Raw genomic sequence first — 26,887 nt, forward strand, 5'->3', positions numbered from 1 at the left:
AGCCTGGCATTGGAGGGTCACACCTGGAGAAACACGGAGCAACAACCCCCTTGGGAGCACAGAAAGGCCCTTTTCTTACTGGCACCCTATCAAGTCTCTTTGCTCAGAAACTCCTGAAGAGCTTCAGGGTTGCAGTTCCCAAAGCCACACACACACACAATCCTAAAGCAACTCAAAGCAATGGTCCCAAAATCCCCCCACTGCTGGGACTTTTCCTTGCATCACTGTCCAAACAGCCATGATTCCCCTGAGTTCAAGCTGCTCTGCTTCCCCTGGGCACCAGCAAGTTCATAGCCCTGACTCCAGTGTTCCCAGTACCCCACTACAAACTGGAGAATAAAACAAAATACCACCATAAATATGACAACTTTATTAAAATATACATATGAGTACAAATTAATGATTATATGGATAAAGTTCACTGTCTGTAAACAAATATATTAAAAAAGAGCACGTCTTTTTTGTGATATAAAGTGCAGTTATGTTTCCATATTATATACAATATGTCAGCATCGGGGGGGGTGTAAGGACTATGGAACTAACATTTGATTATAAGATAAAATTCTCTGAAAAAGTATACACCTACATATTACAAAGAAGGGCTTGAGTTCATTTAGCAAATGAGAATCAGCTTCCCACCACATTAGATGCAGCTAACAAGAGTGTGCAGGTCTTGGGATAAATTAGGAGAGAGGCACTAATCCCCTTGGCGGAGGGAAATTTGCACTTCCCCGAGTTCACACCTTCCCCTCACCAACCCCAAACTTGCACAGAGGGAAGAAACCAAAGGACCAGACCTTGTGAAAAAACACATGGATGTACCTGCAGTTTGGGGGAATCAAATATACACGACTTTATGTACAGCTCTGATAGCGGGGACTCCCAACGGGCTCTGCGCTGAGTCGCGCCGGCACTGCCCCGGGAGAGGGACGAGGAGAGAAGTTGTGCATCAGTGGGGAAATAAAAAACAACCCAAACGCATCCTGATCACCAGTCTGTGGGATGTGTGGCTAAATGGAAGACGGAGCCCTCGCTAAGGGAGGTGCTGCCGGCACTAGGAGTGGGGCGCGCGGCAGGAGCGGCAGCAGGCTTTGCTGTAGTACCAGTGGCTGCACAGGTTCACTTTGATGGCCAAAGCACAGTTGGTTCCTGCCTGGTCCTGGCAGCTGTCGTCTGGGGGAGAGAGCACAAAAGGCATGATGAGGAAAAGAAATGAAAAATAAGCCATTGCAAGCTCATGAGCTCATTTTCCCCCCTGCAGAGCTGCCCTGAACACCACGGGCTGAGTGACACATCATCCCTGGCTGCAACTGCCACCTCCCTGATACCTTCCAGCATCCCCCAGAAAACACCATGGAGCTTCTCAACCTGAGCAAGAAGGCTGACCCATTCAATCACACCAGGTCTGGCTTGGGGAGTCTCATTTGGTCCCAGCCCTGAAGCTCAAGCTCTTTCCTGTGAAACGGAGCTGCCCAGGGATTGCTGGAGCCACCAAGGGAGCCTGGCACTGAGCTGCCCCCAAGCCAAGGGCCTCCCCTGGTAGGGCACAGGGTGACTCCAACATATTCACAATTTCTGCCCCAAGGAGGCAATTTGAGAAAGGGAATCCAGCAGTGCCACAGCCAGAGTTAAGGGCAAGTGAGATGCTGGGGACAGGAAAGAGGCCAGAGGCTGCTTCAATACTCTCCCAGCTCCTTTCAGAGCAATATTTTGCTTCAAACCCACAGGATTTCCACTTTCATATATATTTATATTTTTTTTTCTTAAAATCCATAGGATGCATGAAAACAGGTTGGTCACCAGGCAGACAGTTGAATACAAGGTGGCCACAAGGCACCTCACAAGCTCCATGCCCCATCCTGATCCCAAGGGAGAGGGCAGCTGAGAGCACCCAGCAAGGCCAGACCTGAGCCAGGAGCCAGCCCCAAATCTGTCTCCCATTTTCATGCTTTTCTCCCATATCATCCTTATTCCCAAATCCTATTAAAGGATTAGAACCACATGTTTGCTAAAGATCACAGGGACTTTGAGCCAGCAGACGAGTCAGATAACGAGATAGTTACAGATCCCACAGGACATTTGGAGACCAAAAATCATTAAAATAATGGCACAGATGAAACTTAGGCTTAAGCTGGAATCACATAGAAACAGCACCTGAATCAGCTCTCAAAGATCCATTTTATCTTTAGGTAAGGACATGCTTCTTCTGAACTCTCTCCTTAATTTAATGGGGCTACCTCCAGAAATAGCCTGTGCACCCCATTACTTGGGCACAGAGGGAGAGTTGCCCCCGTATATCCTCTCTGGGATGATTATCCAACTGGGGGCAGTGGAAGCTAAGATGCTGGCAGTGCTGCTTGGGGGGATCCATGGAAAATCAAGGCCACAGGGTGCTGCCAGCAGTGGGGCTCACCTGGGGGCTCTGTGGGGCAGGGCTGCAGGTCACAGGTCTGTTTGCCCACCGGCTTCACCAGCGGGTCGCAGCCCCGGACAATGTCCTTCCCTTGGTAGCACTTCACATCCCGCATCCTCACACCAATTCCACAGGTTTTTGTGCACTGGGGAACAGAGAGAGGGTAAGGTAAGACCCTGCCATCACAGGGGATTGTGCTGAGCCAGAATCTACTTTAAAAAATGTGCTTGCTGGAGGTGTTAAGGCAGGAGGAGAAATCTTCCCCTGGCTGAATGCCTTGTCTCAGCACCACAACACTGGCCCCTTACTCCATCTTTGCTGCCAACACCATGAACTTCTGCCCAGGGAGAGATAGATGTGGCCCCATCTCTGGCACTGACATCTTCCCTCCTCCTGCTGCCCCTTCGCATGGGGCCACGAATGAGCTGGCCCAGTCCATACACTGCTCTGTAGGACCAGGGTGGCTGCAGCCAACTCAAGGCCATGGGACCCCCACAGGACCCCGGGAGTGGGGCTGCAGAGTCAGTACCTCTGCACATCCCACTGTGGGTTTGTGGAGCCACTGCTGGGCCCGGCACTCGCTGCCTGCTGCCCTTTGGATGCCTCTTCAGGCTGGGATTACAGCAGGGCTGCTTTGGCTAATTATAGGCTGTGATGATGGTTTGCAAGACTAAACAAAACGAGGCACCTGGAGCACGGGAGAGGGAGGCTGAGTTTGGGAGGGCTTGCAGGAAGCCCACGCTCTCTGGGCTGAGCCCCTTGGCCACCAAACCTCAGCTGCCTTTCAGACCATGCAGGATGCTGGGGCAACCTGTGCATCCTCAATCCCTGCATCCCTAGGGCAGCCACCCCGTGAGCTCCATGCACAGCCCCAGCCATGCTCCCAACAGCGGCACCAGGAAAAAAGAGGAGAAATAAAAAAAATAAATCTACAGCTGACCCCAACACCTCCTCTCAATCCTGTTCTCCCTGAGCATAGCCAGTCCCAGTTGTACCATGGCAGGTCAGACTCTCTGCTCCAGGCTGCCAGTGCAGCAAAAGCCCCTCTGGGTGCTCCTTCAGGGACCATGTCCTGCAGAGATTCACCCACCACCCTGGGGCATTCTGCAGGCAGTGTGACCTTTGGTACAAGGGGACAGGGCTTCACACCCCCAGGGCGAGCACATCTTGAAGGAAAAGCACTTCCCCATCTCCCTCCCATGGATCCTCCGGGCTCCCTCCCCGCTCACCTCCGACCAGGGGGTCGTGTACCACTTGAAGCACGGCCGCTCGAAGCACGTCGTCTCCTCCACGGGCTTCTTGGCCACGTCACAGTCAGCGGGGTTGCGGGTCTTGATCTTGCCGTTGACAATCTCCAGGCAGAGCACGATCCTCTTCTTCACACCCCGGCCACACGTCGTGTTGCACTGCAGGGGCATGAGTGGGGCCCGATGAGACCCGCACACCCCAGTCCGACCCTGCTGAGGGCACCCCCCCTCCACTGCCCCCCAAAACCAACCCCCTGCTGCAGAGGGGATTCACTTACCCGCTCCCAGTCCTGTGCCAGCCAGTGCGAGGGGCAGTTCTTGTCCCCACAGGGGTGGATGGCCAGTGGCTTGGTCTCCAGGTTGCACTGTGACTCGGGCACCACGCGCCCGTCGCTGGTTTTGCAGTACACGTGTCGGATCATCCTGCCCTGCCCGCAGCCACCGCTGCACTGAAACCACAGTGGGCACGGCGGGCGGTCAGGGGTGGGGAGGCAGCAGGGCTCCATCCCTGCCCCATCCCACAATGCAGACAGAGAGGCCCCCACCTCCCCAACCCCATCTTCCACAAACCATGGGGAGATTATTTGGGCTCAGCTTAAAATAGTCCCAGGGTAGCTCAACAGATCCTTCCCAGGCAGCCCCACCACAGCCAACACAGATTTAATCATTGCAGAATCCTAGAATGGTTTGGGTTGGGAGGGACCTTAAAGATCAACTCATTCCATCCCCCTGCCATGGGCAGGGATGCTTTCCACTAGCCCAGGTTGCTCCAAGCCCTGTCCAACCAGGGATGGGGCAGCCACAGCTTCTCTGGGCAACCTGTGCCAGTGCCGTGGCCCCACCATGTTGAGCAACACTCAGCATCTCTCAGGGCAGGCAGCAGGGGAAGCACCACAAGCAGGGAACCCCGGGGTGGCTCCCAAAGAGGTCAAGGCAAAGGGGACCGAGGAAGTGGCTGCAAATATTCCGCCCCCACTGCCCAGGGCCAGACAGGCTCTGCCCGGAGCAGCCAGCGCTCCCCGGCGCTTTCCCGGCCGCTCTTGCAGAGGCTCCTGGTGTTTCATAGCGCTGCTGCTGCCATGGAAACTACTTATTTTTAGCTGATGTGAATGTATCAAAACCTGGGTAAAAATAGCTTGGGATGGAGGGGGTCTCTGGAGCTGAATTGTGCAGGAAGGGAAAAAAAGGTAGGGGCGAGGAAGAAGAAAAAAAAAAAGAGAAAAGGAGAAGAGAAAAAAAAGGAGGAAAGGAAAAAAAGAGGGAAAGAAAAATAAAGGGGAAAAGAAGAAAAAAATGAAAAGGGGAAAAAGGGAAAAGAGAAAATAAAAAAAAAAAAGGAAAAGGGATTTAAAAAAGGAAAAGGTTCATTTTTTGGGCATGGAGCATCAGCATTGCCAAGGAATGCTGTGCAGCAGACAGACAAAGGGATTTTGACACCCACTAAGGCCCTCAGCCAGGTCTCTCAGGGTTTAACCCCTCCTGTACCGCATCCCCTGCAAGGCAGGACCCTCAAGGAGGACCTAAGGAGAATCTATGGGATCCACTGGGGTGCTGGATCACCACCAGTGCCATCAGGGTGACCCAGGGTGACAGTGCTGGCAGAGGTGACACGAAGACTGGGAAAGCCAAAGCGGTGGAATTGTTTGGAGGCTGGATCCGAGCACAGGTTGCCTGTGGGTCTGTCGGAGCTGGGAGCTACCAGGGAGGATAAGCCCAACCCCAAAACTCCCAGTGCCAGAGACAAGCCAGCCTGCAATCTGTGATGGGCTGCGATGGCCACTCGGCTGGTCACTCCGGGGTCTCACCGGTCCCCAGTCGGAGACGGTCCACTGCCTGTCACAGGGTGGCCCCGTGCAGTTCTTCTCGGCCAGGGGCCGGGCGCTGGCGTCGCACAGCTTCTCCTCCTCCGAGCAGCGGATGTCCCGTGTCACCACGCTCCGCTCCCCGCACCGGGCTGAGCACTGCGGGAGAGGACAGGGGGGGACAGCATCAGCCGGGGCTCCCGACACGATGGGAGCTGGGAGCCGCTGGCTTCGCGTTTGTTTTTTTTCCACACTTCAACATGAAACTCTAAAGGCACACGCTGAAAATGCACAAATGACTCTTCCCCAGAACCCCCCTCGACAGCTTCAGCCGTCAGCTCAAGGTGCAGGAGGGCTGCATCCTGCCCGGGTGCTGTGCTCTCTGACAGGTGATGCCAGAGGGTGGGAACCCAAGGCTTCAAAAATGCCTGATCAGAGCTGAACAGTTTTAGCTGTCACTTAGAGACAGAGTGAGATCTCCCTCGCCTCCTTCCTGGGAACAGCCAGCTCCTCTTTGGAGAATGTTTTCCCCCCGAGCTGCACAACTGAGATTTTTATGCTGCAGATAAATTTGGCACTGCACAGCCCGGTGACATTATTTAGAACTGGATTTGAGTTACTACAGTCTCTCACACACACATTTGCTCTGTGCATAACGTAAAGCAGGGAAAAGTGTCAACAGCACAGCGCTCAGACACACTGCGCCGAGATGTTAATCCTCAGAGCCCTGAAATGTGCTTTTTTTTAATGCCTATTTCCCCAGCCAACTTGGCACCCCACCTCAGATGGGATCCAAAGGAGATTAGCTTTGCTGCTGGCTAAGAACAATCTACTCCAGGACTGTCTCAAGCAATCTGTCCCTGACACATGCTGGAGGAGAATACAGATTTCTGTAAAAAAAAGCCACTCTGGTTTGCTACGCCGGACAAAACGCGCCAGCACGTGCACAGGGAGCTCCTCTCTACCCGGTTGGGAAAGTCAAAACATCCTGCACCACCAGGGAATGCACCAGCCACTCCATCAGCTCCAGAGAAACTATGCACACCAGCTAGCAGAGGAACAGAGACACTGAAATTATGACTAAGATGCGTTTTGGGAGCTTCCCAGGAGGAAGAGTCATATTCCTCATGATGTAAACCATGGGGCAGGTTGGCACCCACGGACAGCTCGGCTCAGAGCTCAGTCTGCTCTTGCTTAAATAAGGTCTGTGCTTGATTTGGGAAGAGGCACCCTGAGGAAGCAGCACTGGTTTGGTCGTTTCCATGGGTTTATGTTTGTAAGGGTTGTGCTGGAACACTGTTGGTGCCTGGAAAGGAATTCAGGGCACAAACCCTTTCCACAAGTTTTCCCAAGAAAACCAGTGAGGTAGAACAGGAGCAGCACTGTGCCTTCCCAAACCATCTCAGCAGCTTTGGGGATCGGCTTAAGGCACAGCTAGGAGAAGGTTTTGTTCTCCATGTGCTGCAGAGAAATTGGAGGTGAGGAAGGGAAGTTTACAGGAATTTAATTCAGGTGTGAGGTGGAATCTCCTCCCTGGCACCTTGGGGTTGAAGAGGCTGCCAAGAAAGTCATGGTGGGAGGATGTGAGCTGTGGGCTCCTGCCCTACCTCAGGGTCTCAGCAGCCCACAACTGACAGATGGCAGTGACCTCCCCATCCCATATGGGAGCCAGATCTTCATTTTAGGGGAAAAAAACCCTGCTGCACGTTGGTCCATGTGCAGTGACAGCAGTGAGTGTCCACACAGGCCAAGTGTCTGACGGCTGTGGGTGACTTTACGCTGGGAAAGGAACAGAGAAGCGCAGGCACAGCTGCTGACCCTCAGCACTGCCAGGCCAGGGACCCACCTCAGACCACTCGGACATCTCCCACTGGGGCCCACAGGCCGGGTTCTTGCAGACCTTGCGCTCGTCCGGCCGGGTGATGTCGGCGGACTCGCAGAGGTCGCTGTACACGGAGCTGTCGAACCCCGGCGAGATCATCTTCCAGCAGCGGACGATGCGGAACTGGTATCCCTCCCCACAGGTGCGGGAGCACTCGCTCCAGCTGCTCGTCTCCCACCTGCAGAGGGAAGAGAGAGAGGGGCCGTCACGCCAGGCACGGGAGCATCCCACGGGAAAGCCCTGCCTGCCCTCGGCTGGAGGGAGGTGGCTGCAACAGGAGTGAGCTGTAGTCAGGCTGCCAGCACACAAGAGGTTTTCCCAAGGGATGTGAGAGGTTTTCCTAGGGGATGGGAAGCATTGCCATATGGTGGTTTCACCCAGCAGACCCCAGCTCGTGCCCGCAGCTAAACACCAGCTTGTCAGGAGGAAGGGTGGCACAGCAGGGCCTGGCCCGGTGTCCTCAGTGACAAGTGAGTGTTTGTCACCACAGGCTGCAGCTTCCCCCACTGCGACCCCGGCTGTGCCAGCACATTTCTCCGTCATGCTCTTTGCCCATGTTTGACCTCTCTCTTTTCTGCCTGCTCAGCTGAAGCGCAGAGAGGACACAGCCGTCCATCACCCTGCAAATCCCAGCAATAATGTCACACAAAGCTGCCTGAGCCGTGGTGGGACAGACATTCACATCCCACCATCACTCTAACTCTGCTAACCACATGTGACAGGCTGGAAGAGCTGGGATCTGCTCCAAGCACTGCCTGTCCCTTACTGTCCCCTGCCACCACTGTCCTGACAAGAGAGGAGCAGCTTGTAAACCAAGGATAAAGACATAAAAAGTCAAGTTTTTTACAGTACAGCAACAGAATAGCAATTTTGAATTAAATAATGAGATAAAAATATAAAAATCTAAATGGATCAGAATTTCCAGCTCCTCTGGATGCAGGACTGCCCCGTGCAGCCTGCATGCCTCCCACTGCTGCCACTCTCCAAGCAGGAGAGCCCTGTCTCTGGCTGCCACAAGGCCTCACACCCCATGTGGGGCTCCAGGCACAACAAGCAGCCGCAGGGAGATGTCACACATTTAGAGGTGTCACTTAAATTCAGAAGGGAGATGAAACCAAGGTCTCCCCCATCCAGATCTGTCAAAATTAACATTTTCTGTTGGAAAAGTGTTGCCAGCTCAAGCAGCCTCCCATCTGCCCAAGTGCTAGGGAATGTGCTGGCTGACCTGTTTGAATTCCCAGGGCTCCCCAGTTTACCCATCACCAAACTGCAACCACTGGTAAATCACAGAGCAGCTCTTCTCCTCTACAGTGCAAACCCTTCCAGTGGAGCTGGAACAGCACAGCCATAAGGAAGACTTGCTTTATGAAAGACCAGTGGGAGAATCTAAGCATGAAAAGAGCCCTAATATTTGTGCTAAAAAATTACAGAGTTATTGCAAATAGAGATTACAGTCCCCATGGTGCCCACAGGGCAGGTGTGTTCCCAGCAGCAGCACCATTCACCTCCCCATACTTTTCGTGCCTCAATTGCAGCCTGCCCTGACTCTCAGCCTTAACATGAGAGGTTCAAGGAGATCTTATACTCCGTGTGTTTTCCTCCCCTGTCTTCCTTCACAATCACCCCTGCACTGGACACCTCAACAATCCCTGTGTTTGAGAGCCATGTCAGAAGGCAACCTTCAAAAGGACTTCCAGCACAGGTTCCCCTCTGCACCAGCAAGCAAACCTCAGTGATGTTTAGGATGCTGGAGGAACCAGAGGGCTGGATTTGTGGCACAGTTTGAAAGCCTGGCCCTTCCACCCAATTCACTCAGGTGTTCTCTGCACTCCAGCCAAGGCAGGGATGGCCCTGCACTGCTCAAAGCTGGACTTGATGAGAGCCCCAGGTGCAAACTCTGCCAGGATTTATGGAAGTTTTAACCTGGCAGCTTGAGCTAAAGCACTCAGGAAGAAAGTCTTGCTGCATACCCAGCACAGCTTGGGCAGATGGAACTGGGGGAGGAGGGATGGGGTTGTTACGGGGTGTCCCTGCTGCCCCCCACAAATCCACACCGACCCCCCTCCCCCAAAGATATCCACAGCAGAGGAAGCCCTCTGGGCTGTTGAGGTGGTACCTTGGCTGGCACTCTCTCCCAGCACAGAACTCATGGATGGGCTCGGGACGGGTCATGGCATCACAGTACGTGTCATCCACTTCGATCCCATCATAGCGAACACACATCGCATATGTGGACATCACTCCTAGTTTCAAAGAGAATACACACACACAACAGGATGCTTGGTGATTTTGGACATCCAAACTCTTTTTTTTTTTTTTTCCCCTCTTTTTCTTTTTTTAGCTGCGTTTTTCCAAACTTCCTCCAGCAGCAAGCTGGACTTTCTGTCCCACGGGATGGATGCTGCCGGGAGGGGAGGACTGCAGTGGCCACCCAGCCAATATGAGCGGCGTGGTTGGGTTTGGCCAGCTCCAAAGCAGGCATGGCCACCCCTGCCAGGGCTTGCCACCAAAATCAATATATGACTAACACATTTTTATAGGAAATACTCAGGGCACCAAGTCTGCTTGGAAGCTCCCACCCTGCCTCGTGGGTGGAGGCGACAGAAAACGGTCCCCAACCCACTCCATCCACCCTCTCTCTCTGTGCATTACACCCTGTTTGCACCCAGGTGCTCCCCAGGTGCATCCAGCACTCCAGGCCAAGGCAGGGCTCCTGGAGGCTTGGCAAGGAAGCACCTGCCCCTCCTGCTCCCCCTCTGAAAGCAGCGGCAGCCAGTGTCGTCAGACCGAGACCTTTTCCCCCGCAGCCTCCCGTGCCAGAGTAAATGTTGTGAAGTCCATTCTGGGACCTGGCTGGGGACCAGGAGGCTGCTCTGGCTACAGGTAACAAGAATTGCAGCTCTCAGGAACATATGGTTTACATGAAACCAAAAAAAGATCTACAGCTCTTGACATGGCCTTGCTTCTCTGCGATATGTCATTAAGAAAAGGCAATGAGAAGGGAGAAATTTAAGTAAAACCTCTCTCGGCTTGCTGCGAAACAGGGCAGAGCAGGCTGGCCCAGTGAAGGGAGAAATTTGTTCAGAGGGGCTCAAAGAAGTCAAAAATGTCCCAGAACATGTGAATGACAAGATCTTGGGGAGAGGGACGGCTTGCAAAGTTCCTGCTGTGAGTGTGAGTCTGTTGGACAAGAAAAAATGCTGAAAATATAAAGTTCTTGCATTTGCTCTTTTAAGAGAAGTCCCTTAGATTGTAAACTCCTCTCTCCCCCTTCTTTCCTTCTTTGTAATTCCAGAAGCACCACAGGATCTGGATTATTTCAGGGACAGTGCAGGCGAGTGCACAACCCACATGCCTGCTTCATCACAAGGGATGGGCAGGGGCCAGGACCCCCTAACCAAGGGGTGGAGGAGGAGAGAGATCAGGTGCCTTGAAGCTTTTCAGGGGGCAAAAAGGAGGAATTTATGCAAAAAGAGGACATTTATGCATAAAGAAGAGAGGCTCAGTTTTGATATCCCTGGCATCCATGTCGCTGTTCCAGATTTACACCCTCGCAGCCGAGATCAGGCTCCAGGGTAGAAGGAGTGGGAGAAACAAAACACAATCAAAAAGCCAAATGCCATTGTGTTTCCTGCCAGAGCTGAACAATCTTCAAAATTTCACTCTGCGGGGAAGTAGCTGAGCTTTTCAAACCCCTCGAAGCTGTTAAAAAAGGGGAGGAAGGGGAAAGAAAAAGGAGACTCGGCACAGGTTTGGGGATCCTGCTGAGCCCCAGCAGGGACACAAAGCCAAGGGAAGCAAAGGCAAAGTTCAGAGCTCCCCAAAGGGAGGGTGTTTTGCAGGAGGATGGACACGCTGGGCACCAAATCTTGGTCCTCAACACACCTGAGGGGTCAGTGGGCTTTGCATGTTCAGCCCCCAGCTCCTCTCCCCGCCTTTACACCCGGGCAGAGCAGATCTGGGGTCGTGCTAAACCAGCTCCAGAGATCACAGGATCCCCTACACATCACCAGATCCTTCCCATCCCTAACAGACATAAAAGTGACTCACACACCAGGTGATTTCAGCGGTTGTGCAGAATTTGGCTGCTTCATATAACTACCTGTGGTACATGTAGAGCTGCAGGGTTCATGGGAGGAAAGCTTCCACCTGTACATGTCAGCAGCACTCACACCTTGGCCCTTTCTTAACAACTTCAATCTGTTTCTAGCGATAAGCAAACAAAACAAAACAAAACAAAAAAAAAGAAACAAAAAACAAAACAAACAAAAAAGGCATTTACAAGGCGAGCGGTGACAGGCCACGACAGACACACACATCTGGCTGCAGTTTGGTTGGGTTTGGGTTTGGGAGGGGATGTGCTTTGTTTGGCTTTGTTTGGGTTTGGTTTTTCTGATTTTTTGGGAGGTTTGTTTGTTTGAATCAATTTTATTTTGTTTGTTTGTTTCACAACATACCTGTCCTGAGCCCCAAGTAGAATCCCCAGCCCGGTTAGAGGCAGAGCTTCCACTGTCTAGAAATAGAGAGAATGGGATAAAAATACCCACAAGTAGAAACAGTTCAGAATTTAACAAAAAAGTTTGCATTTTCTGCTCAAATACACCTGGCCCTCGGCATACAGTGACTAAAGGTGCAGTATCTCCTCCCCTGTGTCTCCAGGGCTGGGCAAACCAACTCGTGCTGCTCAATGCAGCAGAGATTTTGGCTGCTCCAATCTCCACAGCTCACTCCTTCCCAAAGTCACATGGCACAGGAGTTTATGAGCCCAGTTTCTCAAAGCCCACTTGCCTGCCCGCTGCTTTCGCCACTCTTTCTTTGCTTTGGCTCATTTTGGTTTGTTTTAGGTAGGTAATTTGCATCTCTCAGATCCACACTGTGCTCAAACACAGAATGCCATGGGGGAAAGGAGTAACAGAGTCAGCCTGGTGTACAAAAATGCATTTGTCAAACCAAGAATAGCAGCTTTTCCCCGTTCAGTGCATCCCCCAGGCTGTGAGGGCGTAACACATCAGGGATACTGCACCTTTACAACAAAAGGCTTCGATTCTGTTCTCATACCTTTGTTCAAACCCTTGAAACAGCTACACTGGAATAGCATACAAGGTTGTATCCTGATATCCAGTTGTCTCTGGCCTGGCGAGATATGCAGCTTGTATGATTTCTAGGCAGCAGAAGCTCTGAAATTGCCTTATTTAGTTGTTTGTAAGAAGAAGTTCAGGTCCAGCCTATCAAATCAACCTTTAAAAGGACACTGTTGAGAATCCAGCCGTTTCCTTTCGGACCCACCCTCCTTCCACCGCCAGCACTGAGCCTCCAGAAGGATTAAAAACAACAACAATCTCATTTTCCCTGTTGATTTTGCCTCTGTCAGTTTGGCAAAGGGTCACTTCCTGCGTTTGAAATGGAACTGAAATGAATGTGACTTTTTTTTTTTGGTGGAAAAATAGCAACCTCGACTCACTATAAATAGGATTTTATCTGCCACAGCAGCTCTGCCTGGGGACCCACACCAGCCCCTGGTCCCTGCCACGTGCCACCAGCTGCCACCCAGCCAGGAGAGGGCTTACAAATGACACTTGTCAGTGAGATCCACTAAAACATAGCCAACACCTGCTTTTTGTGCTTTAATTTGCCTGGAAAATGGGGTATTACCTGGATCCTTCACTCTACACCCTGCTCTAAGGCACCAGTGTAACCACCAAGTTATCCTGTGACCCAGACTCCTCTCCCTTGAAAAGGAGAAATTCTTCAAAATAAGTTTTATCCTACATCTGAGGACAGAAAAATCTTTCAACAGTGTCCCTTTAACATATGTGGTCCCAAAAAAGAGCTTCTATGGATAAAGAGGTCGCAGGGACAAGTTCTTTCCAGAGGAATCAGACATTTGGGCACAGGGCAGAGTTCAGCTCTGACCATTTCCAGCAAAGACAAAACTGTCCTTTTGTTCTCTTTTAAATGCAAACAGCAGCTCATTGTCCCATAAAACTGGGGAGATTTTTATTTTATTTTTTCTCTTTATTATGAGCTTTATAATGAAATCAAGTATTTTCTTCCCTGCCTGTGCTTTTCATCTGCTTTTCAAGCAACAACAGCACCAAAAACTAGCACCAGTCCCTCATCCCTAGCTGAGGTCTGGGCTTCCCCTTTTCCCCAAACAGTCCCCATAGTAGAGGAATAATCCTGACAAATACACACAAACACCACAGATCAACATCCAGAGTCCCTGGGCTCACATTTCTCTGTTTAATTTCAGGGGTTTTTTCTAAACAAAAGGGTGGGTTCTCTTGCAGGATAAGCCCTGGCTGCACACCACAGCATGGGACGAAGGATGAAGGGTGCCTGGATCTGTCCCACACATCCTAGAACATTTTTAAACTGCTCCAGGAGAGGAGAAGCAGCATTGCATCCCTACCATGGTCCAAGAGCCACCCACCCATCCCCACCCCAGTGGGGCTTGTTCCTAGAAAGGGAACACCTCTCTGGGAGAGCTCCTGCACGGTGCTCCTGTAACTGGGTAAATCCATCCACACTAAGACCTACAAGAGTACAGAAAGCAATAAACTCCCCCACCTCCAACCAACACTGTCCCACATGGACAGACTGGCTGCAAAGAGCTGATCTTCCTTTGCTTGTTCATTGACAGGGAATGAAAATGAGCAAAAAGGCACTATCCATCCCAAACTGAGCCTGGGATGGATTTGGGAGGTCTCAAGTCCAACTTCCTGCCCAGAACTAGGCTGACCCCAATAACAGACTGGTCCCACAGGGCCTTGCCCTTCTCCAAGGATGGGGATCCCTGACCCTGCCCCACACCAGGACAAAGAGGTTTTCCCTTGTCTCCAATCCCCATTCCCTCCAACACAGTTTCTGGCTGTCCCTCCAGCTCCCTTCCTCCTGATGGGACAACTCCAGCCCCCAAAGCTCTTCCCATGCCTCGTGCTCCAGCCCCCTGCCCATGGCACACCAAACCCAGAGCCACATCCTGCTGTCAGTACGGGCATTTTGTAACATTTCCACTCAAAACAGCCATTAAAGGAATCCTGAAGGTCCCAATATCAATCAATGAGCTGCTACTGCAGAGCTTGTGATATTCCTGTCCAAGCAGTGACTCCTGTGCTGCTTCTGCAGCTGTTGAGGCAACAAACCCAGGTTGCTCCTGCAGGACCTGCAGTGGAGCTCCTGGTGTCCTGTTCTGCCTCTCCAACACCTCCCAGGCAGGGCCGTGCCTGGGAGGTGCTGGAAGGACATTCCTGCCATCACACGGGAGGAGGATCATAGGTGGCAGTCAACAGGGTGGGTAAGAAGGGGCCAGGACCAACTTCTGCTGCATCAGAACTCGGAGGAAGGGGCTGGGGAATCGGAGCAGGATGTCAAGAGAAGGCAAAAGGGGCCATGGCTCTGACAACAAGCTGTGACAGGAGAGAGCAAGGCCTAAGCTGACAAACGTCAACATGGACTTACCAACATGCCCACTAAGGAGGACAATTAGCTTTCCTCTTGCTTAAACACTCTCTTGACTTTCTACTCCCAAACCTCTGGCCCTTCCTTCCAAATTAACTCCCAACAGAAAACTTACATGTACATCATCCTACCCCCACTTACCTTCTGCTTCCAAAGCAGAGAGAAAACATGCAATGGGGTCTGCATTCAGCAAAGGGCTATTATGAGTTGAAAACAACACTAAGCAGGAACTACTTTAATTAAAGACTCGTGTCCTACCTTGCTTTGTGGGTTCTGTTCCCTTGAGGGCTGCTCACAGTGACCGTGGTGTTTGAAAAGGGTAGTCTCTGCCGACGTGTTGGTGGCTTTGCCATTGCTCAGTTCCAGGTAAGTGCTGTTGATGGAGTAGGTCACAACCCCATCAGTGTCCTCGTAGTCAACGTAGAGGCTGTCAATGTGTGACCCCACGGAGTTGATGGGGTCTCCCTGGGCAAAGATGCTGTTCATGGTCATGTTGAGCACCAGCTCCTTGGAGTCCGAGGCCTTGTCCAGCAGCTTGTCCGTGATGGCATTCTCCAAGAGGAACTCCCTGGAGGCGAACCTGGGGTCGAAGTCTCTGTCGTCATGGTCTGTCTGGTAAGTAGACCTGGTTACGTTTGAATCTAGATTGGAGCCAACAGGGGGGAAACAACAGTGACAACCACAAAATGCACTGAGCCTGGGAGGGGAAAGCAGCCCGGAGCAGCGGGGACACGCCTGAGCAGCCACCCAGGGGAAGAGAGGCAGGAGTTGGGTTCTTGGGGAGGGGGAATCTCGTGGGATTGTACCCCTCTGGGGAGGGTGTGCAGCTTTGTGGGTCTTATTCCCTCTGTGGTGTGGTCAGAGGAGAGCTCAGCACCCGCCAGCACTGCCCCAAGCAGTAGCAGAGGTCGGAAAGGAAGGTGCCCTCCTGGCCCCAGAGCACATGCAGCCATGCTGGGAAAGCACTCAAGGCAGTTTGGGGGTGGGATGCCAAAGGGACTCAAGTGGGAAGGAAGTTGCTGGGGGCTGGGGAGGGGTGGGTGTTGACATAAAATGTTGTGACGGGGAGTTTTGAGTACCCAGGGCTCCCTCCTGTCCTCAGCATGAGGCAAAGCACAGCAGGGCATCAGCGGAGAGATTTTACCCACTGTCCACCCTCCAACCCCCACCAGAAACCAGAACCTGAAGGGCAAAGAGGATTTATGAGCAGAGATGTTTTAAAGAACTTTCCGAGGTTTCCGAAACACAAACCAACAGGATCACCAGAGGTAGAAACAGAGCGTTTCTCAACAAGAGCTCTGAGAAGCAGAACAGTGAGGCCCAAGTCTCCTCCTTACCTTGGGGTTGTTTGCCCTTCAGTTTTGGCTCACAGTCAATTGTTTCTGCTCTTTCATAGACCTCATTGGTTTCCTGACCTTTGCTCAAGTTTAAATCTTCCTCCGTGTCCTGCCTTCCAAACACCTGGTTCTCCAAGTCTATCCTTTCCGTGGAGATTTTCCCAAAGTAGGTTGCATTGTGCTGGATAAAACCCAATGGCACATCCCCATCGAACTCCCTGCTCTCTTCACTGTCTGACTCGGAGAAGGTGTAGTAGATGGGCTGCAGATTTTTTGAGTGTGGCTTCCTCAGGAGAGTGTATTCAAACGTGATGGACGGGTTCTTGCCATTTTGATTCCAGACCTAGCAAACAAATTAAGTTATTAGCAGTTGCAGTGAATGTATGGCACACAGAGCCTGTGATTCATCTTGGACTTGACAGCTGGTGAGCATCTACTTTGCTATTTCCAATCTGCTTTCCTTCACATTGCCAGCTTCTTCCAACTGGAGCCCACCACAATTTTCCAAGGGTTATTTGGCATGGGGATTAGTCCCAGCTCAGGGACTGTGAGCCACAGATCACACCGAGTGACGAGAGACTTGGGAAAGTCACTTCAGAACTTACTGACCAAAAAGGCAAAGCCTTTTTTTTGGGTGGCTTCATGAAGAGCACACACACCCTCCAGCTACTATACCCACAGTGGGGCTGGGGACTCCCAGCTGAGGCACTACAACCTCTTACTGGTCTAATGTTTTATAAGCACCCAGGCAACCATCGCTTCCCCTTCCAGAGGAGCCTGGGGCTACATGGAAGATCTCAGGAGTTGGGCTCTGGCTGGCTGCCCAGGAGAAAATTAAGGGACTTTTCTCCAAATGCCTGGTTTTAGATGGTTTGCTTTCAGGAAAGAATTGGGATTTAAGTTTTATGCACTTGTCTAAGCTCTCTGGCCCAATTTCTTATTTTCACTTTTCCTGCCAGGTAACTTGGATACAAGTGCCAAGGAGCAGAAGAAAAATCCCCCTGCAGTGCCTGAGGCATCTTCTCCCTGCAGAGAGGAGTTACCAAGCCCACATTCATTATTCACAGCCCTGCCTGCACCCGAGAGCACCAATACAGATTAAGTAGGTTTGTGTAAGTAATTGGTCACTGCTCCCACTCCCCTCCTCAAGCTGCCCATGTGGCAGGACTCTGTTTCCATGGCCACCCATTCTTTGATCCAATGCAGGTTTTCTCTTCCCCATCACCCCCAGCCTTGAGAACCTGAAAAAAAAAAAAAAAACAAAAATCAAAGCTCACCATTATGTTCAGCCCTTGATTTGTTGGTCCTTGGGCAACAATGTACTCGATGCCGGTCTCATACACGTCCATGGGCCGGCGGTACTTGAACACTGTGCCTGCAATGTTGAAGTTCTTTGGACTGTCAACTTTATAGTTCCCATTGAAGAAATAGTACCCAGCTTCATCAGCCACAGCTTCAAACGAGAGAGAAAAGTCAGGGCCATCACATGCAAGAGCAGAGGTGTGTGATACCACCCCTTGTTCATTCAGGGGATAAAATTAGAGTGTCACAGTCTCAAAACAAGCAATTCTCCTGCACTGCAATGCATTGGTCACTTATCTCCAACACAAATCACATGAGTATGTGCCCAGAGTTCTGGGCCATGTGTACATTGCAAGCTCCTGGGTATGTGGCTTTCACTTGCCCATGGCTACTCTCACCCTTTTGGCACCAGCACAGGGTGAACATTTAACAATCCCAGCCCTGCAGACAGAGCCTGTCAGATGGCCAAGGGCAGGAGCTGTCTCCTTGGGAGCCCTGAGCTGATGCCACCTGAGCCAGCAGTGGCCCAAATAGGTCACCCAGAGCTAGCCCAGGAACTGTTAACTAAATCAAGCCTTTTTCATTCATAGAATCATCCTAGAATAGTTTGGGTTGGAAGGGACCTTAAAGCTCATCTTGTTCCAATCCCCTGCCATGGGCAGGGACACCTTCCACTAGACCAGGTTGCTCGGAGTCACATCCAACCTGGCCTTGAACACTTCCAAGGGTGTGGCATCCACCTTCCTGCACATGGCACGAGCCTTTGAGGCAGCAGAGCATGACAGCAGCAAATGTGCTTCTCTTGGGCAAGTCCATATTTTTTTCCACACTGCTCCCAAGCAGCTTTGCCACCTCCACCATGAGATGGATGGTGTGGCCACCAACAGTTCAGTGAGGCAACATGTAGATAACATCCTCTTGGAGCTGTTTTCATGGGGCCATTGCACATTCCCCATGTGGGAGAACGTTGAGGGAATCACAAGAGAGGTGAAATCACTTGGCCATCTGTGATCCAGCACCAGAGTGTTTGTCACACCACACTGAAATCACAATAATATTGACCAACAGTTCCTGCATTAAAGCAATCGAAGTGTTGATAAACACGGCCCAGGTGCTCAGAGACTGCAGAGAAGAGCAACACACTGGCTTAGACAACACGGTTGGATTTGCATTGACTACAGATTTAGCTCATGTCTGCAATAAATGGACTCGATGATCCTTGTGGGTCCCTTCCAACTCAGGATATTCTAGGATGACAAAACTGCTTCCAGCTTCGAAATTGGAAAAAGCATTATCCAGCATAGGCATGCATCCTAGGGAAGCACCAAGAGGTTATACACACCCAGAACATCTGCAGACTTTTTCCGTTCCACTATCTGGATATCCCTCGCTCCGGCGGGAATGTGCGTTACCAGAGAGTAGCCTACGGGAAACTACGGATTAATGAAAGGATCTTTGTAACACATCATCTGAATGAAACACTCCACAGTCCCTGCAACATAGTAAACACTCTGGCCTGGGCCCAAAATTATTTTTAAGGAGTTATGGATTTTAAAAAGCCCCTAATGTTGGTAACTGTTAAGCTGAAAATATGATCTTGTCAGTAATAGGAAATTCATCCTGGTTTACAGGGGGAAAACGCATCCAAAGGGGGGAAAGGATGCAATCCTTACATGCACAGATATCATGTTTATCAAAACTGGTGTAAGAAAAAGCTATCTTCAAATGTATTATCAGCTAGAGAAGCTGTCTCATGGTTCAGTATTGATCCCATTGTCAGCCAGTCTTCCTAAAACACCTGCAAGAAATTACAGCTGGTTTCTCCTCTGATTCCCCTTTGCTTAGCTCTAGGCAAGAGATGGGATGGGACAAGTCCTCCTACAGCCACTGAGGTTCCTGCAGCTTGCTCCATCTCAAACTGATCCTCAGAGAGCATTAATCACAATTCCTGAGTTAGACTGCTATATTTAGGACAAGTAGGTTCTGCTGATTTTTGAAATCCTGGTGTTTCAAAATATCATAGCTTCCTGTTATTACAAATAATTTATTTCTAGTCTTACTGGGTCATGAGTGTCCTGGTTTTGGCTAAAATAGACACCACTCTCTTGCATAACCTTCTTGCACCAATCAAAACCAGAGACACCTCTGGTTTCTGACAACCCTCACGCAAAATTCCTGTTTGGTTGTTTGTTTTTTTTTTTAAACAAGGCTTTCTCTGCCCAAATTTACAAGTGGCATTAACACACACAGAACACGTGGGGGGAAAAAAAAAAACCTGAAGCTGGGCAGTTGGTAAGGGTTGAAAGCCATTTACCAAAGAAATAAGTACATTTTAAAACCAGCCCTCTGACACAAATAAAGCCCACGGTCCCCAAGGCCTCACCAAGATGAGAATTTCCTTTCCGGTAACTGCCGGTTACGTGGGTGCAGCTGCTCCCATCTCCTTGGCAAACTCCACATTTATCCAAGGTGTGGGTGGAAAAGAGAATGCCATCACAGCCAATGGGCTAAAAAATGCACAAACAGAGCATTGAAGGGTCAGGCAAACGTTGCACCATCACAATTTTCTGAATGCTACTAACAGTATTTTTGCTATAATGTTTAACAACCTCACATTTTCCAGACACGCAAACCCCTCGGAAATCAGTGTATTTGCAGGAGGTTCCATCCCGAGCCTGAACCATTAACTGTCTCTGGCCATCCACAGTGGTGCAATGAAGGTCACAGGGCTTGCTAGAAATGTGAACATAGTCATCTAAGGGGAAAGGATATAAAGAGATATTCAAAACCAGCAGAAACACAATAACTTTCATCCTACAGAAGTCAAGGAACCTCTGCCAAGCTAAACAACAGCAGCAACAGAACAACTGCAGAGCAGCCAACAGTTCAGAAGTTGCCACCTCTTGTGTTTCAGGCTAGACAGGAGATGGCACTTCTGACAGTGTAACAGCCCTCTGCTGTAAGGCTTTGCACAGCCTGGCAGACCTCTCTGCTGCCAGGAAGAGATGCCCAAGGGATGCCAGTGGCATCACCAGCATCAGTCCAGGGCAGGCACCGAAGCAGCAACACTGCTCTGTGCAGAGACTTGCACAAAAACATGCATGTTCACATAGCAGCACTCCATACAGGAGTTAAATAAACAGATGTGTTGTTAGAAAGACATAAGTAAGCCTATATTCAATCCCATAGCAACTTAAAACATTTTATACAATATAACTTTTCCATAAACGTTCACCCCATGTTGGACTTAATTCGCCCTTTGCTTTCTGCAGACAAAACTGTCTGGCAGCATTCACCAGCACAGCAGTCCCACATTTTGCAACATCCACAGGAAACAAATTACAAACTCATATTTGCATCAGAAAACATGATGCCAAGTGTTTATCTCCCCCAAATCCTGAGCAGTCGTGTACCCACTGGCCTGTGTGCCCCAGCAAGGCAGCACCAGTGTCAAAACATTACTGTGCAAATCCCCCAGGAGCCACGTGAGCACCTGCTAAAACACAAAGCAATTCACTGCAACATCCCTGGTGGATCAGCCTGAGGAGCAAACATGTTTAGAGAAACTGTCACCTTGCCACAGCAAAGGGACAAAGCCACCAAGGAGCTGCAGCTCATGGGCCAAGTTCTACCCTACTGACCCTGCCAGGGCTGGAGAGGGAAGGGCTTGTTACACAGTGAAGGAGGCAACAAGTGATTTCATGGAGAGTAATTGTTCTTATGCATGGACAGAGACCACTAAAATAAAGTTGCAACAGATCCCATCTCTATTTTTAGGCACCCAATGGCACTGTGAATCTGAAGAACCAGCACTCAGTAGCCTCCTCGACAGGAGAAGGGTCTTGAGTACCCAGTAGCTCTAAAACTTGGCCATGATTTGTGTTGTAACACTTGGTTCTGATGGGAGTTTGGTGTCTAAAATTTAAATCAAATCTCAGTCTCTGACTCCCAGGTTGTTCCTGCAGTTCTGTGTCACTTGTCCGGGTGAGCCTGACCCTCCCTGCCAGCACAGCCCATCACCCCATGCTCTCACATCCTCCTCCAGCCCCTCTGGTCCCCATGAGCTGAGAGCAACACCGGCTACAGCCTCAAATTCATGTTATTATTCAATTTTTAAGCTACCCCGCAGCTGCCAAACATGCCTTTGAAGTTGGGACAGCTGATTGTGCCTCTGAAAAATCATTTTGAAACAGCAGAGGAGGAGCCTTCCTGCAGGCTGTAGCATCATAACTATCAAAATATTTGGCTGAGCATTATGAAACACACAAAGAATGTCTTGTTACCAGGATATAAAGGTTTCCATTGATATGTTCTGCCATTATACACATGGGAGTTAAATGATGAGCACTGCTCCTCTCGGAAGCTCCTTCCGTTCGCAGGGCACTCCTAGAATAGGATACATTAACATCCTGATGGAAACAAAGTGCAGGAAAAGTTTCTGGCACATCACGACCAGCTGCAAGGAGTGTTTCCACCACCTTCCCCATCCAGGGCTATATCCTCCTCCTCCTCCTCCTTCTCCTCCCCCCACTGCAGGAACAGCCAGGGGGAGCCCCCTGGGAAATGGTGCAATTATCACTCATGCTGGGGTTTTATGGCCCCCAGCAAAGGTAAAAGGCCCAAAGTCCTGACATAATAGTGATGGGCATTAAAGAAGGGGACTCCCAGTTGCTTGGAGGGGCAGCAGGGTGACAGCTACAGGGCAAATAGTGTTGCCTCTCCGAGGGACCCAGAAATGCCACACATGACTTCCCACACTGATTGTTCCCAACAAGACAAAAGATATCCTTACTTGTACTTTGCAGAGCTGGTATCTTTTGGATGTCCCAGTGCAAGTTTTATTAGCCAGCCCACTCACCGATTTTCTTCTGAATAAGGAGATGATGGTTAGACAAGGATCAAAAATAATTTTCCCTTTTTTACATATATTTGTCCCTTGTCTCTGTAAGGTCAGTCTCCATGTAGCAGAGAGCTCTAACATAATCTCCCTGGAGTGGGTAGCAAAGGTCTCTCTGGCTTTGTTACCTGCAGCATCAACTATTCCAGCAGGTATCATGGGGATGAGGGCTGGGGACAAAGTATACAAAGTGCTTTTTGGCGACCACACAGCCTGGAGAGAGCAGAGCCAGGCACAGAGCACCTGGGATCAGCAGGTCCCCAACCAACCCTGCACCACGGGGGTCCTCACTGCTATGCCCACAGTGTGTCTGCTGCCCTGCTGCACTAATCCCTGCTGGAGACACTGCAGGGCCAGCACAGGAGTAGCTTGGCTGGTGGCCCTGGCAGGGACGCCCAGAGCACAGCACCCTCAGGGACGCACCTTCTGCCCAAACAGGGTTCAGACACTTTTCTATCAATCCTTATTCACTGAGCAACAACATTTTGGATCAAGTTTACCTCCAGCAAGCTGGAGTCTCCTCCCCCCCCCCTCACCAAGTGAGTGCCGTACCTCTGCCGCAGGCAGTGCCTCTCCTGGGATTTGACACCTCCCCCACAGGTCCTGGTACACGCCGTCCACTTGGTCCACTCGCCCCACCAGTACGCCGTGACGTCTGCCCCCTCCTCCAGGCTGTTGGAGGTCTGTGTCAGGTCCTGCTTGGAGCAGGTGGGGCAAGAGAAGCAGCAGTCAGTGTCCACACCCCGGAGCCTGGGTGAGGGGACTGAGGGCATCCCCCTCCCAGCCTGCCCTGTGAGATCAGAGCATTGCCTTCTCCAGCTGAGGTCAGCTCTGAGGTTTCCATCCTGCAAGAAGTCTTGCATTTTTCCAATTGTGTTTTCATTACAAATTGGAATGAAAAGGCAATATTTGGGATTCCTCAGGAAAGGAAATGCTCATTGTTTCTCTCAGTTGGCAAAACCAAGCTCCCAAATAACCCCAAACGCTCCAAGATTTTTGGTGCTCTCTGACTCTTGTTCCACAGAGAATTCAGGGAGCTGAAAAGCCAGTTGCAGCCAAAAGCTTCACTGAAAGCTTCAGCAAACCCTTGCAAAACCCCTCTGCAGCAGGAGAGCATGCTAGTGGGTGCCACCATGTGCCAGCAGGCTGGAGGAGCCTGTGTGCTCTCTTTGTAAGCACAGGTTTGGCACATCAGGAGGGTCCCTGACACCCCCACGTCCCACCTCCTGGTGCAGCCATGCAGAGGCCAAATGAGATGCATCCACACCCCTTACCAAGGGGCATAGAGCCTGCTGGGGGATCCCAGCTATTGCTCATTGCAGTGGGAGGGACTTAATTTTCCCCCCAGAATCACCTGCTGGTTAGGGGAGTGCTATAATTTCTGTGCTTACTGAAAAAGGCATAAAATTATTCCATGCAAAGTAAATGAAAGCTCCAGCCACTGCAGGGACTGAGGATTGATGCCCTAGAGCAGGGCTCAGCCTTTCAGAGTCCTTGAAATGACCTGTGAATACTGTTAGCCATGAAAGTACAACCTTATTATTGTCCCCTAAAAGGTACAACTTACAAGCCCAAACTAAAGAGCTAAGCCAAGTCAGAAAGCTCCACGCTTTCTGGAGACCTGATGCATGCACAGAGCAGTCCTGCAAAAGCCCCAGGGTTTGCTCTTTCAGACACTGCAGCATTTTAAAGCCCGGGGACCCCCTGGAAGGTGATGTTCTTACCTGAGCTATCACAAAGAAAACGTTGCCCACAAGAAGAAGGGCCAGGGTGCCTTTCAGCTGCGATCGGGCACTGATGGAGATGCTGCTCCACCTCCACTTAGGTACCTTCATCCTAGAAAGCAACCAGACACTGCACTAAGCAAAAATCCCACCCAGCCCCACCACCAGCAGCAGGGGCTGCTTTGCTGCCTGGGTTACACAGCACATGTGTTCTCCAGCATTCCCGGTCAGCCAAGTGACACCAGCCTCCAGTGACTGCAAGGGCTTGACGTTAAAATTATATTTAATTAGTGGAAGCATTAACACAGTACAGGTTCACTTCCCTGCTCGGTTGTTCTCTGTCAAACCACAACTTTGCACGGGTTTCCAGTGGCTGCACCTGACACCACTCCAAGACTGTCTTGAAAGAGAGCACGACTTACACCAGAGCAAGTGTTGCACAGCAAGTAACTAGAAGTGTCCCTGGATCCATAAAAGCAGTGCATTTAAATATCCTCATTTACAGAACTGGTCCTGGAAGAATGAGATGAAAGGCTTCATAAACAAAAAAGTGCAATTAACAGCCATTATTTCTCCTTTTTTTCATTTGTTCCACTCCAATTCCCATCGATTCCCAGGGAAGGAGCCTGTTCTTATAGAAAAGAAACGCCCCACAATTAAAGAGCAGAAATGAAGTATCCCAAGTGTCAGCCTTTCATCTCTTTCTCCATCTGCCTCATGAAAGAGAGTAACCCAGAATGGCATTTTCTTAAATAAAACCCAGCTCAAAACCACAATACGTTTTATTGTGAACCTCGCTGCAAGAGCCAGAAAGGAGCAGGTTTCAGGAAATCGTGCTTCCAGGCAATCAAAGCAGCTCACGTCTGTAAGAAAAGGAAAGAAAAAATATCCTCCCCTGAGCTAATTTCCCTTGAAAAGCAGCTAGACAGTATCTTTGGGAAGCAGGGGGGTGGGAGAGGTGCTGCTCCTAAGGAGAGGGGGCAGGACTGCAGACCTGCAACATAAAGAGCTTCTTTCCTACCGCTTCTTTTTTTTTTTTCTTTTCCTCCTTGCAAAGGTTTCTGTAGCGGTTTTGGAAATGCAGAATTGCCGGCAATACCAGCACTGCTTTGGTATCTGGCTTAGAAAAATTACCGGAGGGCTTCCAGGTCCCCAAATCCGCTCTGCGAGCGCCCTAGAGGAGAGGTCCAGCATGCAAAAGAGACTTTCCAAGAGGCAGATCCATTGATTAATGGGAGCCCAGAGCGCTTGGCCGGGGATCTCGGGGACAGGTGGCTGAGACTTGCCTTACACTTGGTTCTCATTAAGGCTCCCAGACACTCCTGACTCGAAGCCAATACCAGAGCGCGCTCGGAGTTTATCCTACAGGCGGTCGGGGCTGCGTGGTTAAATAGAGGAAAAATTAAGGAAAGCGGGGAGGGATGTGGCCGAGCAGCATCGCGGAGCCCGCACCGGGAGAGCGCCGGCGGCAGGAGGGCGATGCGGGGGCGATGATGCAGAGCCGGGATGCGGGGCTCGACTTCTGCGGGGCGGGCAGCGGGGAAGGGTCCGGAGGAGCCGGGATGGGACGGGACAGGACGGGACGGGCCGTACCTGGCGGCGGCGGGGCCGGGCGGGACGATGCTCCGGGGCCGGGCGGGAGCGGCGGCGGCGCGGAGCGGAGCAGCGGCGGCCCCAGACGCTCTCTCCCTCCTTCTCCCTCTCCCGACTTCAAAGGGCAGCCAAAAGCGCCGGGGCTTCCAGCGAGGAGGAGCCGCCGCAGTGGCTCCCCCCAGCCCGCGCCGGCCGCTCTTATAGCGGCGACGGGGGGGGGAGAGTGGGGGGGGATAGGGGGGAGAGCGGGCGGAATTCACACCTCTCGGCCCGGGATGCCCCCACCCCGGTTAACCCCTCGCCTCCCCCGGCGCCGGCCCGCGGCCGCCAGCCGGTTTCCTGCGGCGAGACCGGGGGGGCACAGGCGGGGGGAGCCCGCAGCGCACGCATGCGTTCCCTCCGGTCCACGCAGCGCTGGTCCCCCCCCCGGGCACCTCCCGGGAGGATGCTGGGCTCCCCCACTTCGCGGGGCACCCACCGGGAGGATGCTACACTCCCCCTCCTCGTGGACCCCCGCGAGGATGCTCTGCTCCCCCCGCTTCCCGGCCATCTCCCGGGAGGATGTTGCTCTCCCCTCCTCGGGTGAGGGAACGCTACCTGCTGCCCCCACCCCTACACCCAGCCCCGCATCGCCGGCCGAAACACTGCCGGTTGCCGGTACCCTGGTGGGCAGCGCGAGGTCGCATCCTGCCTCTGGAAGGGCAGAGGGGAGGGGTGGTTGGATACGGACTGCCAGGCTTTTAATTTCACTTTCTGCTGAAAATTAACCCAAATCTTCGAGGTTCTGGGATTTTGAGGGTTGTTTGCTGAGGCCCGGTGTCAGTCGTGCTGCTTGAAACAGTTTTCTGCCGCGCAGAAAATGGGGTCAGAAAATTGGCTGGGGGCACGTGAAGAGCCGTTTTGGATGAGGACAGACCCCCTGGCTCAGTGACAGCCGTGCACGGGTTGTATCTGATCTGTGTGTGTGTGAGAGAGAGAAAAGCCTGTGGGTAAAGAAGGCCACAGTTACACAGCATATATAACCTATATACGATATATCTGATCTGTTCTCTGCAGTCAGTACGTGTAAAACGTGGTGAGACACCTCACCTACGTGGCAACACACATTCCCATGCATTCCTCAGCAAGTCCCCCCTGCACAGGCACTGGTGACATCCCATCAGCTCTGAGCAGCCCACCTGAACAATCCCTTCACCCCACCAGAGATTCTTCAGCTCAAGCCTTTCCTC

General features: G+C 51.4%; 1 protein-coding gene across 1 annotated transcript; it reads right to left on the reverse strand.

Annotated features, from left to right (window-relative positions):
• Positions 1-347: 347 nt before the first annotated feature.
• ADAMTSL2 (ADAMTS like 2) lies at positions 348-26,001 on the reverse strand. The gene is given in 20 exon segments (XM_064676764.1): positions 348-1,173; positions 2,414-2,558; positions 3,643-3,819; positions 3,939-4,109; positions 5,466-5,621; positions 7,309-7,522; positions 9,461-9,587; positions 11,447-11,550; positions 15,064-15,125; positions 15,127-15,446; positions 16,143-16,485; positions 17,420-17,595; positions 18,787-18,867; positions 19,828-19,951; positions 20,054-20,199; positions 21,728-21,830; positions 22,237-22,312; positions 22,894-23,036; positions 24,066-24,177; positions 25,659-26,001. Coding segments are annotated over 19 exon segments (2,898 nt in total). The 5' UTR covers position 24,177; positions 25,659-26,001; the 3' UTR covers positions 348-1,054.
• Between the last annotated feature and the right edge of the window lie 886 nt (positions 26,002-26,887).

Source organism: Pseudopipra pipra, chromosome 20 (assembly GCF_036250125.1).
Source record: "Pseudopipra pipra isolate bDixPip1 chromosome 20, bDixPip1.hap1, whole genome shotgun sequence".
In the NCBI taxonomy this organism is placed as follows: domain Eukaryota; kingdom Metazoa; phylum Chordata; class Aves; order Passeriformes; family Pipridae; genus Pseudopipra; species Pseudopipra pipra.